Source organism: Mustela nigripes, chromosome 5 (assembly GCF_022355385.1).
Source record: "Mustela nigripes isolate SB6536 chromosome 5, MUSNIG.SB6536, whole genome shotgun sequence".
NCBI lineage: Eukaryota > Metazoa > Chordata > Mammalia > Carnivora > Mustelidae > Mustela > Mustela nigripes.
Genome location: NC_081561.1, coordinates 60,523,617 through 60,538,385, shown reverse-complemented (window position 1 = coordinate 60,538,385; position 14,769 = coordinate 60,523,617). Strand labels below are relative to the sequence as shown.

Sequence of the window (14,769 nt, the reverse complement as noted above, 5' to 3'; positions counted from 1 at the left end):
AGACCGGCGTCCCTGAGGGCGGGTAGGCTTTATCCAGATCGGTGCTGATGGTGGGTTTCGACAGTATAATGGCAACAGTGCAGACAGGTGCACAGGTCCCCTGAGAGCAGGCTAGTCCAGGGTGAGGTTGGGAGGCTCTTTCCTGTCAGGGGCCAGCTAGGTGCTCCTCATCTGAAGAGCAGCCAGGCTTTCATGCCCTGTCCACAGCTAACTGCTTCCACATCCCCATTGCAGGCACTGAAGATGCTGGCCATTGCCAGTTCCTCGGAGATCCCCACTTTTGTTTCTGGCCGAGATTCTATCCATCCTTTGTTTGATGCCCAGATGACCAGAGAGATCTTCGCCAGCATTGACTCAGCCACCCGCCCAGGCTCTGAGAGCCTGCTCCTTACTGTCCCTGCAGCTGTGATCCTGATGCTGAACACAGAGGGGTCAGGGCTTCACCCTCCAAACTCCCGCTAAGCCTCAGGCCCCTCTGCTACCCCGCCCACATCTCACGGGCTTCACAGAAATTCCCTTTATGTTGTTACATCTGGATGAAGTGGTGGTGGCCCCCTCTGACTGTTGTTGGAAGAGGGACCAAGTGAAGGGGAGGAGAGAGAGCCCCAGAGAGAGCAGGGCATGCTGACCTTCCTTCCTGGGGTTGGGAGGAGTGACCTGAGGTCAGGGAACCGGATGTCCTGGCCTCAGAGGGAGCCCTGGAGCCCCTCTCCTCCCTCCCCAGCCACAGTCTCTTCCCCTTTGTGCTATCTTTCTGCTCACTTTCTGTTTACTCCCTTTCCATTTCTCCCCGGGTTGCTTCCCTCCTCCCAGGTGCTCCTCTGCAGTGAGAAACGGTCTGCTCCTGCTCAACCTGCTTCTGTGCAACCACCATACTCTGGGGGACCAGATCATAACCCGAGAGCTGAGAGACACCTTGTTCAGGCACTCTGGGATAGCACCAGGGACCGAGCCCATGCCTACCACACGCACCATCCTCATGATGCTTCTCAATCGCTACTCAGAGCCACCAGGCAGTCCTGAGCGCACAGGTACCATTGTGGGGGGGGGGTCAATTCTTCGAGGAACCAGGCGGTGCCAGCCTGTGGCCAGGAGGGCTAAGGCTTATGTACTAGCCCCTTCCTGGAAAGATGCGATGAACCTCCAGGAAATGAATCAGGGTTCTGGCGCTCAAGTTAAATCTTAAGTAGAACTTCCTGGCCAAAAGGAGGAGATTCTAGAATAGGTAAGGAAAATTATGTGTCTAAAGCCAGCATGCAGGGTGCCTGGCTGGCACAGTCAGTAGACCCGGTGACTCTTGATCTTGGAGTTGTAAGTTCCAGCCCCACGTTGGGTGTAGAAATTACTTAAAAATCAAATCTGTGATGCCACCAGCCTAGATAGTAGGGGGATGTGATTATAACACCTTATACTTACTGGCTGATGTAACAGCATAGCTACTATTTAATAATAACAGGTCATTGTATGACTGTATGAGTTTAAAAATGTCTTGGGTTGAACGTGATAGTGTTCGCCATACTCAGCTTTTTCCCAGATGGCACCTAGCTATAGATCTGGGCCCAGAGAAGAAAATCCCCCACAGTTTGGTACGAACTACACACATCCTCCTGACAGGAGGAAAACTGAAGGGTGATTTTTTGGACCTGCCTAGTTCTCGGTTTGACCAATTTGCATGCCTCCTTTTCATGCTCGTTTTTTTTCCTCGCATGTGCCGGGCAGCAGCACTGGAAACCCCTGGTGCCCAGGGCCAGGATGGGTCCCCTGAGCGCCTGATCCGATCCCTGGTGGGAGGCCCGTCGGCAGAGCTCTTGCTGGGCTTGGAGCGGGTGCTGTGCCGCGAGGGTGGCCCAGGGGGCGCCGTGAGGCCCCTCCTCAAGCGCCTCCAGCAGGAGACCCAGCCCTTCCTCCTGTTGCTGAGGACTCTGGACGCCCCGGGGCCCAACAAAACTCTGCTGCTGACCGCACTGAGGTGAGAGGGGGCCTTTTGGGGCACCCATGCATCAGAGGTGGGGGGAGCCGACAGACCGCAGGGACTTTGCTTGTTTCTCTCCCCTCACCAGGATCATGACCCGGCTGCTAGATCACCCTGAGGCAATGGTCCTCCCCTGGCACGAGGTCTTGGAGCCCTGCCTCAACTGTCTCAGTGGCCCTAGCAGTGACTCTGAGGTACCAGAGCCCTGGGGAGGGTGAGGGAGGGAAAGGTAGCTTCTGGGGCACCAGCTACCTTTTGAGGCTTTGGATGGTCAAGTGCAGCCTTTCTAGGTGGGTCTGAACAGGGAGAGGGGCGGAGAGGAAGGACTGTCCTCTAAGAGTTCTCAGAACTGGGGCCTTTGAAGTATAAACCTTTTGGGTGCAGCTGGATTTTAGATTCTGGGTTTAGGAGAAGCCCACACTCACCAGTCCAAATGTTTCTCCACACTTCTGGGTTTGTGCGTTGTGGACCGAGGCTCAGGCACCGAGGTGGCTTGTTGAGAGAGCTTCGGCCCGGCAGGAAGAAGTGTTGGAAGCTGTGCCCAGGCTCTGCCAGCTTGGGGGGTCCCAGCACCCTACTGCTCTGTCCCAACCTTCTTGGTTACTCTCCTTTCCCTGTGCTTTCAACTTTCTCCCAAATCTCATCCATCATGTTCTCTTTTCTAAAGCCCCCCGTGCCCCCCCCCCCCCGTCCCTTCCAGGGCCCACCCTTTGTTTCCCATATGTTAATCCCTGTGGCTCTGGGCTCAGATCGTCCAGGACCTGCTCTGCTTTCTGCATCGCCTGGCCTCAATGCATAAGGACTACGCTGTGGTTCTCTGCTGCCTGGGAGCCAAGGAGGCCCTCTCCAAAGTCCTGGACAAGCACTCGGCTCAGCTGCTGCTGGCCTGTGAGCTCCGGGACCTGGTGACAGAATGTGAGAAACATGCCCAGCTCTATAGCAACCTCACCTCCAGCATCCTGGCTGGCTGCATTCAGGTGAGGAGACTCTGGGGACCAGAGCTGAGGGAGAACATAAGCCAGAAGGAGGGGAAGGGGATTCATTGTGGGTCCCTGTTTGGCACAAGTGGCGGCAAATCTGGGCACGTGTTTCTCAGCTGTTACCCAACGATCGTCCTGTTCTGCCCAAATGTATGAAGAAGAGGGTTGAGTGTTTTTTGCCCCTTGGCTTGTTCTCCATACATGTTTCTCTGTGTTCTTCATATTCTTCCCTCCTCCCCGTGCCCCTTCTCTCTGCTCTTCTGACTGCAGATGGTGCTGGGCCAGATCGAAGACCACAGACGGACCCATCAACCCATCAACATCCCATTCTTTGACGTGTTCCTCAGGCATCTCTGCCAGGGTCTGTGCCCCCATCTGCTTTCTCCTGGCCTGCACCCCAGTATTTGTTCTCCCCGTCCCTTGCCTATCTTCCCTCTCAACTAACCAGGCTGTGACAGCCACCCCTGCCCCCCACCCCCAGGCTCCAGTGTGGAGGTGAAGGAGGACAAGTGCTGGGAGAAGGTAGAGGTGTCCTCCAACCCTCACCGGGCCAGCAAGCTGACGGACCGCAACCCCAAGACCTACTGGGAGTCCAATGGTAGTACCGGCTCCCACTACATCACCTTGCACATGCACCGGGGCGTTCTTGTCAGGTAGGGACATGCCCACACACACTGCTTGCACACACACGTATGCGTGGATATTTTGAGACACCCCAGTATACCTTCTCCAAGCGCCCATATACATGACTCCTCCTGCCAGGAACAGATGTCACTGCCCTGTGCCTGGTGTTGAGGGATATTGAGAATTTTCCTATTTACTGTTTCCATGGGTACTTGTTTAATGTATACTCTGTGTCAGGCACTAGGCCAGTCTGGGGCTCTGAGCACAGTAAGATATGGTACCCATCTTCAGGGAACTTTTGGTCTTGTAGGGGAGCTAGCTGGAAAATCAGTTAAGAGTAAGAAAAAATAACAAAGACCCTGAGGTGAGAGAAGGCTTCCATAAGGAGGGGTTAAATGAACTGAGCTTTGAAACAAGCTATATAAAGATGTATAAAGAGAGGACATTGGCTAGTCCAGGCAGAGGGACAGCATATGTGCAAAATGGAAGTAAGAAGCACAACGACATGTTTGGGGGAAGTTTAAGTGACTGTGTTTGGCTGGAATGTAGGGTGTATGTCATGAAATGGCAGGAGACAAAGCCAGAAAACTAGGCAGAGCCAGATCACAGAGAGTTTTGTGAGCTAAGAAGTTTGAGCTTTGTTCTGAAACTGGGGGAGCCACTGAAGGATTTAAAGAAGAGAAGACTCCCTGCCTGCCTTTCTGCCTACTCGTGATCTGTCTGTCAAATAAATAAATAAAATCTTTAAAAAAAAAAAAAAAAGATAAAGAAGAGAAGAGACAAAACTAGATTTTTTTTTAAAAAAGATTTATTTATTTATTTATTTGACAGACAGAGATCACAAGTAGGCAGAGAGGCAGGCAGGGTGGGGGGTGGGGATGCACGCTCCCTGCTGAGCAGAACCCTGGGATCATGACCTGAGCTGAAGGCAGAGGCTTAACCCACTGAGCCACTCAGGCACCCCTAGATTTTTTTATTAGTAGTATTTAGAAAAGTCACCCTTGGGGCACCTGGGTGACTCAGTCGGTTCAATGTCTGCCTTCAGCTCAGATCATGGTCCCAGAGTCCTGGGATTAAGCCCTGCGTCGGGCTTTCTGCCTGGTGAGGAGTCTGCTTCTCCCTCTGCCTCTCCTCCTGCTTGTGTTCTCTTTGTCAAATAAATAAGTAAAAGATGTAAAAAAAATAAAGAGAAGTCACCCTGGCAATTATGGGAGTTTGGGTTGGAGAGCTGGAAGGTTTATGTGTGGTCTCATTGAGTAATGAATGTCTTCAGTTAGGCAGAGGGAACGAGCATTGCGACAGGGTGGCGGACTGACAGATCTCAAGGGCCAGAGTCTCCCAGATGAGCCATTGACAGGAAAGCTGTGAATGGGGGAAGTCACAGTGACAGAGCGCTCTAGGGAGATGGCAGTTTTCTTCCCGAGAGGCATGTAGGAAGAGGGACAGGCTTCTGTGGACGGATTGATGGTTCCATTTACGCCTGTTGACTTTACGCCTGTTGACTTTGAGGGGCCTGTGGAGTCTGACATGGACGTGTGTGTTGGGTACATAGTGTGAGAGCTGAGAGGAGCTGTCTAGGGTAGAGGTGTGGATTTGGAGTCATAGGGATATTAGTTTTGGGTTGAAACTATGGTTTTAAATAGTCATGTTAAGGGAAGGTAAGAGGAGAGCAGAGGCTTTGGGAAGACTGACACTTAAGGAGGCAGCAGAAGGACAGGAGTCTGAGAAGGAAGTGGTGGGTTGAAGTCATTTCGAAAAGCAGGGCTCCAGTTTTAACGGACTGTTTTCTCCTCTCCCAGGCAGCTGACTTTGCTCGTGGCCAGTGAGGACTCAAGCTACATGCCGGCCAGGGTGGTGGTGTTTGGAGGCGATAGTGCCAGCTCCATCAGCACTGAGCTCAACACGGTGGGGACCCTGGTGCCCCCCACCTTGATCTTGCTCCCCATCCTTCTGTCCCCAGACCTCTTTGGAAGAGAATCCCTGGAGGATTCCCACATTCTTTCTCCCAGGAAGGCTTTGCCTCCTAAGCAGTGAGAGCAGGGTTCATGAAGGGGAGGGGAATACAGGTGACAAGTGTGTGTGACAAGTGCTTGTGCTTGGCAGCAAGCTGGTTAGGGGACCAAGCAGACTGGCACGGGTTTGTGAGCTCAATGCATGAGTAAAGCGCACACACCATCACAGTAGTCCCTCCAACCCCACTGCCGGAGATGGACAGTCCTTTCTCCTTTTCCCCTCCCCATCAGGTCAATGTGATGCCTTCTGCCAGCCGGGTGGTCCTCCTGGAGAACCTGAATCGCTTCTGGCCTATCATCCAGATCCGCATAAAGCGCTGCCAGCAGGTGGGGTGAGGGAGGAGGCTGGGCTGGGGACCATGTTAGCACAGGGGTAGCACAGGGTGTTCACAGTGATTGCGTCCCCCAGCGTGCGGGGGGCCAGGCTCAGGCCACGCATCTGCTGGGGGATGGCTTGGGAGCCTTTTGAGTTCCAGAGATGTGGGAATGTCTCACGGGCCTCCGGGGAACTCAGGGCACGAGACCTGGCTTTCTTGTGGTAGCACTTGGTGGCTGGGTGGCTTAGGTGGTAGATGAGTCTGCATGTTACAGGGCGGCATCGACACCCGGGTTCGAGGTGTGGAGGTTCTGGGCCCCAAGCCCACTTTCTGGCCACTTTTCCGGGAGCAGCTGTGTCGCCGGACATGTCTCTTCTATACCATTCGGGCACAAGCCTGGAGCCGGGACATAGCAGAGGACCGCAAGCGCCTCCTCCAGCTCTGTCCCCGGTGGGTGGCGCAGGCAGGGGGCTGGGTTGGGGGGAAGAGAGGGTAATACACTGGGAGGACACTGTTAAGAAGGAGGTGGTGGGAGGGGTGCCTGGGTGGCTCAGTCGCATTGGACTCTTGGTTTTGCTTCAGGTCCTGAACTCACAGGCATAGGATTGAGCCCCACATTTGGCTGTGCATTCAGAATGGAGTCTGCTTCAGATTCTTTCTCCCTCTCTCTCCCACTCACTGTTTCTCTCAAATAAATAAATAAATCCTTTTCAAAAAAAGTAGGTGATGGGAGACTTCTGCAGGTAAAGCAGCAGCTAGGACATGAGGGAAAGGGAAACACACGTGGCAAGTGTGTGCTGGTGGCAGCAGGCTGGTTAGGGGACCGAGCCCAACAAGAGTGGGAGCTGACCGCACTTGAGTAGAGGCCGCAGAGAGACCTGTGCCTTAAACCCTTGACCATACTCCTTATCCCCAGACTTAACAGGGTTCTGCGCCACGAGCAGAATTTTGCTGATCGCTTCCTGCCTGATGACGAGGCCGCCCAAGCACTGGGCAAGACCTGCTGGGAGGCCCTGGTCAGCCCCCTGGTGCAGAACATCACCTCCCCCGGTAACCACCCCGACCCCTGGCCCCACTAACCAGCCCCTCATAATGATTCCCAGGGATCACCTGAGTTAACGCTCTTGGCTCTCTTGGTCCCTGTCTTTATCCGTGAAGGCCTGTCACCTCAGTGTTCCTCTCCTTCCTGCCCCAGGGACTGCTCCCTGAGACTCTGGTATTTGAATCTTCTCCTCCACCCCACCCCCACCTGCTTAGCACCCACCCAGACTCCAGCTGAAGTAAGCCCGGGCCCGGCTACCTCTGACTTTTTTGTGTAATTGGGCCTTCTCTCTCCTTTTCCTGGGCTCTGTCCCCCTATTTCCCAACACCTGTTTCTGACCTGTCTTCTTTTAGATACAGAGGGTGTGAGCTCCCTAGGCTGGCTGCTGGATCAGTACTTAGAGCAAAGGCAGAGCTCTCAGGACCCCCTGAGTCGAGCAGCACCCTTTGCCTCTCGAGTTCGTCGCCTTTGTCACTTGCTGGTACACGTGGAGCCCCCGCCCGAGCCTTCTCCTGAGCCATCCACTCGATCCAGTAAGTCCCAGCAATGGCCTTTCGAGCTAAGAAACTGGGCAGTGGTGGTGCCTGGCTCCTCCCCATCTTGGATCTTGCTCTCCCCGAGTGCTCTGCTCTGTGCCTTTCCAGGGGTCGGTACCCTAGACCCCTGATTCACTCCAGGGCTGAAACAGAGCCGCTTCTCTTGCCCTCTGTCTCCACAGTCAGCAAGAACAGTAAGACCCGGGACCGGAGCCCTGGGCCCTCAGCAGCCCTTCCCAGCAGCAGCCTGAGGAACATAACGCAGTGCTGGCTGAGCGTGGTGCAGGGACAGGTGAGAGCAAGGAAGCTGCGGTCCGAGACGGGGCCACAGCCAGCCTGCGGCATCTGCTGGTCCTTCTCCTCCCTTCTCAGGTCAGCAGGTTCCTGGCTGCAGCCTGGAGGGCCCCCGACTTCGTGCCTCGATACTGTAAGCTCTATGAGCATTTGCAGAGAGCAGGCTCAGAGCTCTTTGGGCCTCGGGCAGCCTTCACGGTGGCTCTGCGCAGTGGCTTCTCGGGCGCCTTGCTCCAGCAGTCCTTTCTCACCGCTGCCCACGTGAGTACCCCCAGCTTCCCAGTCGCCAGGTCAGCCGGTGCACGCTCGCCTCTTTCTCTGCCTCTCACTCCTCTCAGCACCCCCTCTCCTGCTCCATGCCCTCTTCATGCTTGGCCGGTGCCCTTTCCATTGCCCCCAGATAAGTGAGCAGTTTGCCAGGCACATCGACCAGCAGATCCAGGGCGGCCTGGTTGGCGGAGCCCCTGGAGTGGAAATGCTGGGGCGGCTTCAGCGGCACCTGGAGCCCATCATGGTCCTTTCTGGCCTGGAGCTGGCTACTACTTTTGAGCACTTCTACCAGTGAGTGCAGGTCTAAGAGGTAGGGGAGGAGAGGGGTAAAGTCTAGAGAGGGTGAAGATTTGAGGCTTGGTGGGAAGAGGTGGGAGGAGGCAGTGGAGAGAAGAAATTAAGATACAGAGATGGGTGGGACAGGGTGGAAAGGAAGCAGGGAGTGAGGGGGGAGGCAGGGTCTGTGACCCAGGCCTGCTGCAACAGAGGAACCTACGTTCTGGATGGGGTGGCAGGACCCCTGGCCTAGTGAGCGGCTGCACTGAGGCTCGGCCCACTCTGCATGTGCTGCAGGCACTACATGGCCGACCGTCTCCTCAGCGTGGGCTCGAGCTGGCTGGAGGGGGCCGTGCTGGAGCAGATTGGCCTCTGCTTCCCCAACCGCCTCCCCCAGCAGATGCTACGCAGCCTGAGCACGTCCGAGGAGCTGCAGCGCCAGTTCCACCTCTTCCAGCTCCAGCGGCTCGATCAGCAGCTCTTGGAGCAGGAGAATGAGGAGGAACAGGGCCTGGAAGAAGAGGAGGTAAGAGCAAGGGAAACGAGTGGGAGAATAGGAGAGCAAAAGACTAGACCAAAGAAGGGAGCCCAAGAGCCCTTGAAATCCTTCTGTCTCTCAGGAGGAAGCAGAGGAAGAGGAGGCTGAGAAAGAACTATTTATCGAAGATTCAAGTCCAACAGTTTCCATACTGGTCCTGTCACCACGCTGCTGGCCGGTCTCCCCATTCTGCTACCTGTACCATCCCAGAAAGTGCCTTCCCACTGAATTCTGTGATGCCCTTGACCGCTTCTCCAATTTCTACAGCCAGAGTGAGGAGATAGGGACAGGCAATTGGGGTGAGATTTGGGGTGGCAGGAGAGAAAGAGGAGAGGAGCTGTGGACAGGAGTATGTAGGTATGAAGAAAAGTGGTCTCTTGAGACAGCCGTCTCCTAGGAAAGGGGGAGAAGGTGGGTTAGATCTTTCTTAGTGTCTCTCATCATTGCCTACACTTTTGTATGAATTTGTTCCATTTTTCTTTTCCTAACTTCAAGTTGCATGCTTACTTAATTTTTATCCTTTGAGTCTTCTTTCCAAGTAAAAATGTTTAAGGCTATTCATTTTCTTCTCAACATTGCTTTAGCTGCATTCAGTTTCAATTTGTTTTGTTTTGTTTAGATTTGTTTTTCTTGTGGAATAGTTTTCAGTAAAGTACACGAGTCTTCATTATGACTTAATGAATTTTATATACACATATACTCCCATAACCACCCCCAGAGCATTTCCAGCACCCCAGAAGACGTCCTGCTTCATGTCCCTTTATAGTTAGTATGTTCTTCCAAGAGAAACCATTCTTCTTCCTTTTATCACCAAGGATTCTTGCCTGTATTTGAACATCATATGAACAGAATAATAAGGTGTATATTCTGCTGTGTCCAGTTTCTTCCAGTGGGTGTAATGTCTGTGGGCGCTATCCAGGTTGTTGTATCATTACTCTGTTTTTTTGTATTGTGGATTCCTTTCCATTGTATGAATATATTTACCCTTTCTGCTGTTGATGGACATTTGGGATGTTGCCTAAGTTTTTATTATGCTGTGTATGAGTATTTAGTATTTTTTTTTGGTTCTACTTTGATCTGTTACTTTTTTAGAAGTATATTTTCAAATTCTCAAGTCAGTTTTTCTTCGTTTTGTTGTCTTTTTGTTTTAGATTTCAACCCTTGTTCCATTGTGGCTAAAGAACATGGTTTCTTTTATTCTGAATCTTTGCAGTGTCTTGAGACTTCCTTTATGGCCTAGCAGAAGGTCAGATATTCTAAGTGTTCCGTGTGTGATTAGGAAGAATGTGTATTCTTCAGCTGCCAGTTAAAGGCTTCTACACATTCCACCATACTGACTTTGTTCATTGTATTTTTCAAATCTGCTGTCACCTTACTCATTTTTGTCTGCTTGATCGATTACTGGGAGAGGTGTATTAAGATCTGTCATTATGGTAGTGAATTTTTATTTTTTATTTTTTTTGAAGATTTTATTTATTAGTTGAGAGAGAGAGAGCATGGGGGAGGGGTCTGAGGGAGAAGCCGACTCCCTGCGGAGCAGGGAGCCTGATGCTGGACTCGATCCTAGGACTCCAGGATCATGACCTGAGCCAAAGGCAGTTGCTTAACCAACTGAGCCACTCAGGCGCGCCAATAGTGCATTTTTAAACTTTTTTTTTAAAGATTTTATTTATTTATTTGACAGACAGAGATCACAAATAGGCAGAGAGGCAGGCAGAGAGAGAGAGGAGGAAGCAGGCTCCCTGCTGAGCAGAGAGCCCGATGTGGGGCTCGATCCCAGGACCCTGGGATCATGACCTGAGCTGAAGGCAGAGGCTTTAACCCACTGAGCCACCCAGGTGCCCCGCATTTTTAAACTTTTTATCAGGTCAGCTTTGCTTTATATAATTTTTGACTATATTATTAGATAAAGGTTTAGGAGTGCCTGGTGGGTGGCTCAGTTGGTTAAAGGTCCAAACTCTTGATTTTTGGCTTAGATCATGTTCTCAGGGTCATGAGATCAAGCCATTCCTTGGGCTCTGTGCTGGGCACAGAGTCTGCTTAAGATTCTCTCTCTCCCTCTGCCCCTCATCCCCTGCTCTCTCTCTCTCTAAAAATTAAAGTTTAGATAGAGGCGCCTGGATGGCTCAGTAAGTTAGGCATCCAACTCTTGGTTTTGGCTTAAGTCATGATCTTGGGGTCATGGGATCAAGCCCTGTGTTGGGCTTCGTGCTCATGGGGCAGTCTGCTTGTCCCTCTCCTTCTGCTCCCCCCCCCCCACTCTCTCTCAAGTAAATAAAATCTTTTTAAGAAATAAAATAAAGTTTAAAGTCATTTAACAGTGCTGTCCAGTAGAACTTTCTACAGTGATGGGAAAGTTATTTTCTGCACTCTTCAGTTATGATGGCCATTTGTAGCTATTGAAATGTGACTAGTTTGGCTGAGGAATTGAGTGTTTAATTTTATTTACTTTAACCCGTTTAAATAGCCACATGTGACTACCATAATGGACTATGCAGGTTTAAAAGCTTTTTTTTTTTTTATTATTAAAGATTTTATTTATTTATTTGACAGAGATCACAAGTAGGCAGAAAGGCAGGGGGGGGGGGGGGGCGTGTGGGAAGCAGGCTCCTCTCTGAGCAGAGAGCCCCATGCGGGTCTCCATCCCAGGACCCTGGGATCACATCCCAAGCTGAAGGCAGAGGCTTTAACCCACTGAGCCACCCAGGTGCTCCTGCAGGTTTAAAATCTTAAGTTAATTAAACTTTATTATTATGAAATGACCTTCTTTCTTTCTAGCAAAGGTTTTCCTCTCAAAGTCTATTTTTATCTAGTGTTAATAATATACCAGCTTTCTTTGGTTAGGGTTTTTCCAGAATATCTTTCTATTCTTTTACCGTGTCAGGGGAGAATGGTAATTATGTTTCTTTTATGTGGTGAAAGATGAATAACATAAAATTTGCCATTTGAACCAATTTTTAAAGGTTTTATTTTTAAGTAATCTCTACGCCCAGTGTGGAACTTGAGTTCAAGAGTCATATGCTCCACTGGCTGAGCCTGCCAGGTGCTCCCTCCATTTTAACCATTTTAGGTGAACAATTCAGTTATTCTTTTACATAAAATTTTTAATTTGGAAATAATTTCAAATTTACAGAAAAATGGTAAGAATAATACAAAGAATACTCACTCTTTAAAAAAAAAAATAAGACTTTATTTGAGAGAGAGAGAGAGAGAGCATGAGATGGGTGGGGGCAGAGGGAGGTAGAGGGAGAGGGAGGAGCTGACGGCCCGCTGAGCAGGGAGCCTGAGATGGTGACCTGAGCCGAAGGCAGACACTTAATTGACTGAGCCACCCATCACGTGAGAACACTCACATACTCTTTATCCAAGTTTACCTTTTGCTAACATTTTGCCCCATTTGCTTTTATCATTTGCTCTTTGTGTGTATATACATTTGTAAAATGTGTATTTACACACACACACAAACACACACACATTTTCTCCCCAAACCATTGACAGTAAATTGCATATATACTGGCCCTTTGCCTCTAAATACTTGAATAAAGATTTTCTAAGAATCATGGTGCTCTCTTACATAATAGTTAACTTCTCAGTTTCAAAAATTTAAAATTTAACATTGCATCCAGTCTGGAACTTTAGTGTTTGTAACATGAAACAATACCTTAGCAATTTTTTTTTTTTTTTTTTTTTTTGGTATTTTACAACATTGACACCCTTGGAAGTGTAGCCATTTAAATTTTTCTAAATTTTTTTTTTAATTTTTTTTTTTTAAGATTTTGTTTACTTATTTGACAGACAGAGATCACAAGTAGGCAGAGAGGCAGGCAGAGAGAGAGGAGGAAGCAGGCTCCCTGCTGAGCAGAGAGCCTGATGCGGGGCTCGATCCCAGGACCCTGAGATCATGACCTGAGCCGAAGGCAGAGGCTTTAACCCACTGAGCCACCCAGGCACCCCTCTAAATGTTTTTCATTTTAAATTTGTATATTTCCTCATAATTAGATCAGGTGATGCATTCCGGGCCAGAATCCTAAGTAAGTGACATTATGTCTTCTATGTGTTTCATTTGGAAGCATGCAGTTTCCATCTGCTGCTTTTTGTAATGTGAATTTGACAACCTGATCAAGAGGTGGGTTGACTCCCCACTGTATAGTTAATATTTTCCCCTTGCCACTACTAATAAGCTATCTGTTGGCGAGATACTTCCAAAACCATGGCTATATTCTGCACTCATCAGAATACCTCCCAGTATCATTTACTTTTAAGTTTGCCATAATCTTATTTTAGGCAGGTGTCTTGTAAATACCTAGAATTTGTTTTTTACTCAACACTCTCCTTTGAGCTGTCAATTTTAGTCTGTTTATAATTTTTATGAGTAATGATATATTTGGCTTCTGTTGCTAAGCTCGTACATTTTATTTATTTTTATTTTTTTAAAATAAAAAATAAGATCTTTTTAAAAGATCTTATTTATCTATTTGACACAGGGAGAGAGAGATCACAAATAGGCAGAGAGACAGGCAGAGAGGGGAGGGGAAGCAGGCTCCCTGCTGAGGACCCTGGGATCTTGACCTGAGCTGAAGGCAGAGGCCCAACCAACCCACTGAGCCACCCAGGCGCCTCTAAGCTCTTACATTTTAGTTTACCTTTCTTATAATTTTAAATTATAGATATTTTATATATACAAAAGAATATAGTTAAAAGAAGAATAATAAATTGAACACATTTATAGATACATTTCTACCTTGGATTTTTGTGCATTTTTTAAAATTCCTTTTTTTTTTGGTCTCTACCAGTTTTGGAAGTCACACATTCTGTTTCTGTAGTTGATTACCCTTATGTTTGTAACCTGTATGTTTGACTTGGTAACATCACTCCCCAAACTTCCCAAGCAATAAAAGGACCATAGAAAATCTTTTTTTAAAGATTTAGTTATGGGGCGCCTGGGTGGCTCAGTGGGTTAAAGCCTCTGCCTTCAGCTCAGATCATGATCCCAGGGTCCTGGGATCAAGCCCCGCATTGGGCTCTTTGCTCAGTGCGGAGCCTGTTTCCCTTCCTCTCTCTCTGCCTGCCTCTCTGCCTACTTGTGATCTCTGTCAAATAAATAAATAAAATCCTAAAAATAAATAAATAATAAACTCCTCTTGCTAAAATAAATAAATAAATAAATAAAATAAAGATTTAGTTATTTGTTTGAGAGAGAGAGAGAATACAGAGGGAGAGTGAGAGTGAGAGGAAGAAGCAGACCCCCGCTGAGCAGAAAGCCAGATGTAGGATTTGATCCCAGCACCTTGGGATCATGCCCTGAGCCATAGGAAGATGTTTAACCAACTGAGCCACCCAGGCACCCCAGGGCCATAGAAAATCTTAACTGCAGCTCTCACTCCCAATCTTAATTGTTACTGTTTTTGATATTATAGGGCAATCTTTTTTTTTCCTACCTCCCAAAGAGTCATTATTATCACTGTCTTATTTGGTTGGTGTTTAGATTTGCTATTACACTAGTTGCTTCCATCTCTAATTCTTTTGCATCTTGATCCTTCTGAGTTCTGTCTCCTTCCCTAAGTATATCCTTTTCTTTTTAAATTTTCTTTTTATTTTTTAAAGATTTTATTTACTTATTTGTCAGAGAGAGAGAGAGTGTGCACAAGGCAGAGTGGCAGGCTGAGGCAGAGGGAGAAGCAGGCTCCCCACTGAGCAAGGAGTCTGATGCGGACTCGATCCTGGGACCCTAGGATCATGATCTGAGCTGAAGGCAGTGCTTAACCAACCGAGCCACCCAGACATCCCCCTCTAAGTATATCCTTTAGAAGTCTCTTCATTGAGGGAGTATTGGTGAAAATCTTTATCAGTTTTTTAGAATGGCTTACCTTCACCCTCATTAAAATTTTTTTTTTATTATGGTAAATTT

General features: G+C 49.0%; 1 protein-coding gene across 2 annotated transcripts in view; it reads left to right on the top strand.

The window, feature by feature from the left end:
* CUL9 (cullin 9) overlaps positions 1–14,769 on the top strand; it is a 37,263-nt gene that overhangs the window by 9,528 nt on the left and 12,966 nt on the right. Inside the window, exons 10-26 of one of the 2 annotated variants that reach the window (XM_059400422.1) lie at positions 235–431; positions 814–1,031; positions 1,723–1,969; positions 2,061–2,166; positions 2,722–2,949; positions 3,223–3,313; positions 3,434–3,605; positions 5,376–5,481; positions 5,820–5,915; positions 6,180–6,355; positions 6,822–6,955; positions 7,301–7,480; positions 7,666–7,775; positions 7,856–8,038; positions 8,178–8,338; positions 8,621–8,849; positions 8,944–9,133. In XM_059400422.1, coding sequence (XP_059256405.1) covers positions 235–431; positions 814–1,031; positions 1,723–1,969; positions 2,061–2,166; positions 2,722–2,949; positions 3,223–3,313; positions 3,434–3,605; positions 5,376–5,481; positions 5,820–5,915; positions 6,180–6,355; positions 6,822–6,955; positions 7,301–7,480; positions 7,666–7,775; positions 7,856–8,038; positions 8,178–8,338; positions 8,621–8,849; positions 8,944–9,133 — 2,824 coding nt within the window. Of the gene's footprint in view, positions 1–234; positions 432–813; positions 1,032–1,719; positions 1,970–2,060; positions 2,167–2,721; positions 2,950–3,222; positions 3,314–3,433; positions 3,606–5,375; positions 5,482–5,819; positions 5,916–6,179; positions 6,356–6,821; positions 6,956–7,300; positions 7,481–7,665; positions 7,776–7,855; positions 8,039–8,177; positions 8,339–8,620; positions 8,850–8,943; positions 9,134–14,769 lie in introns of both variants that reach the window. The other variant, XM_059400421.1, reaches the window with a different exon arrangement.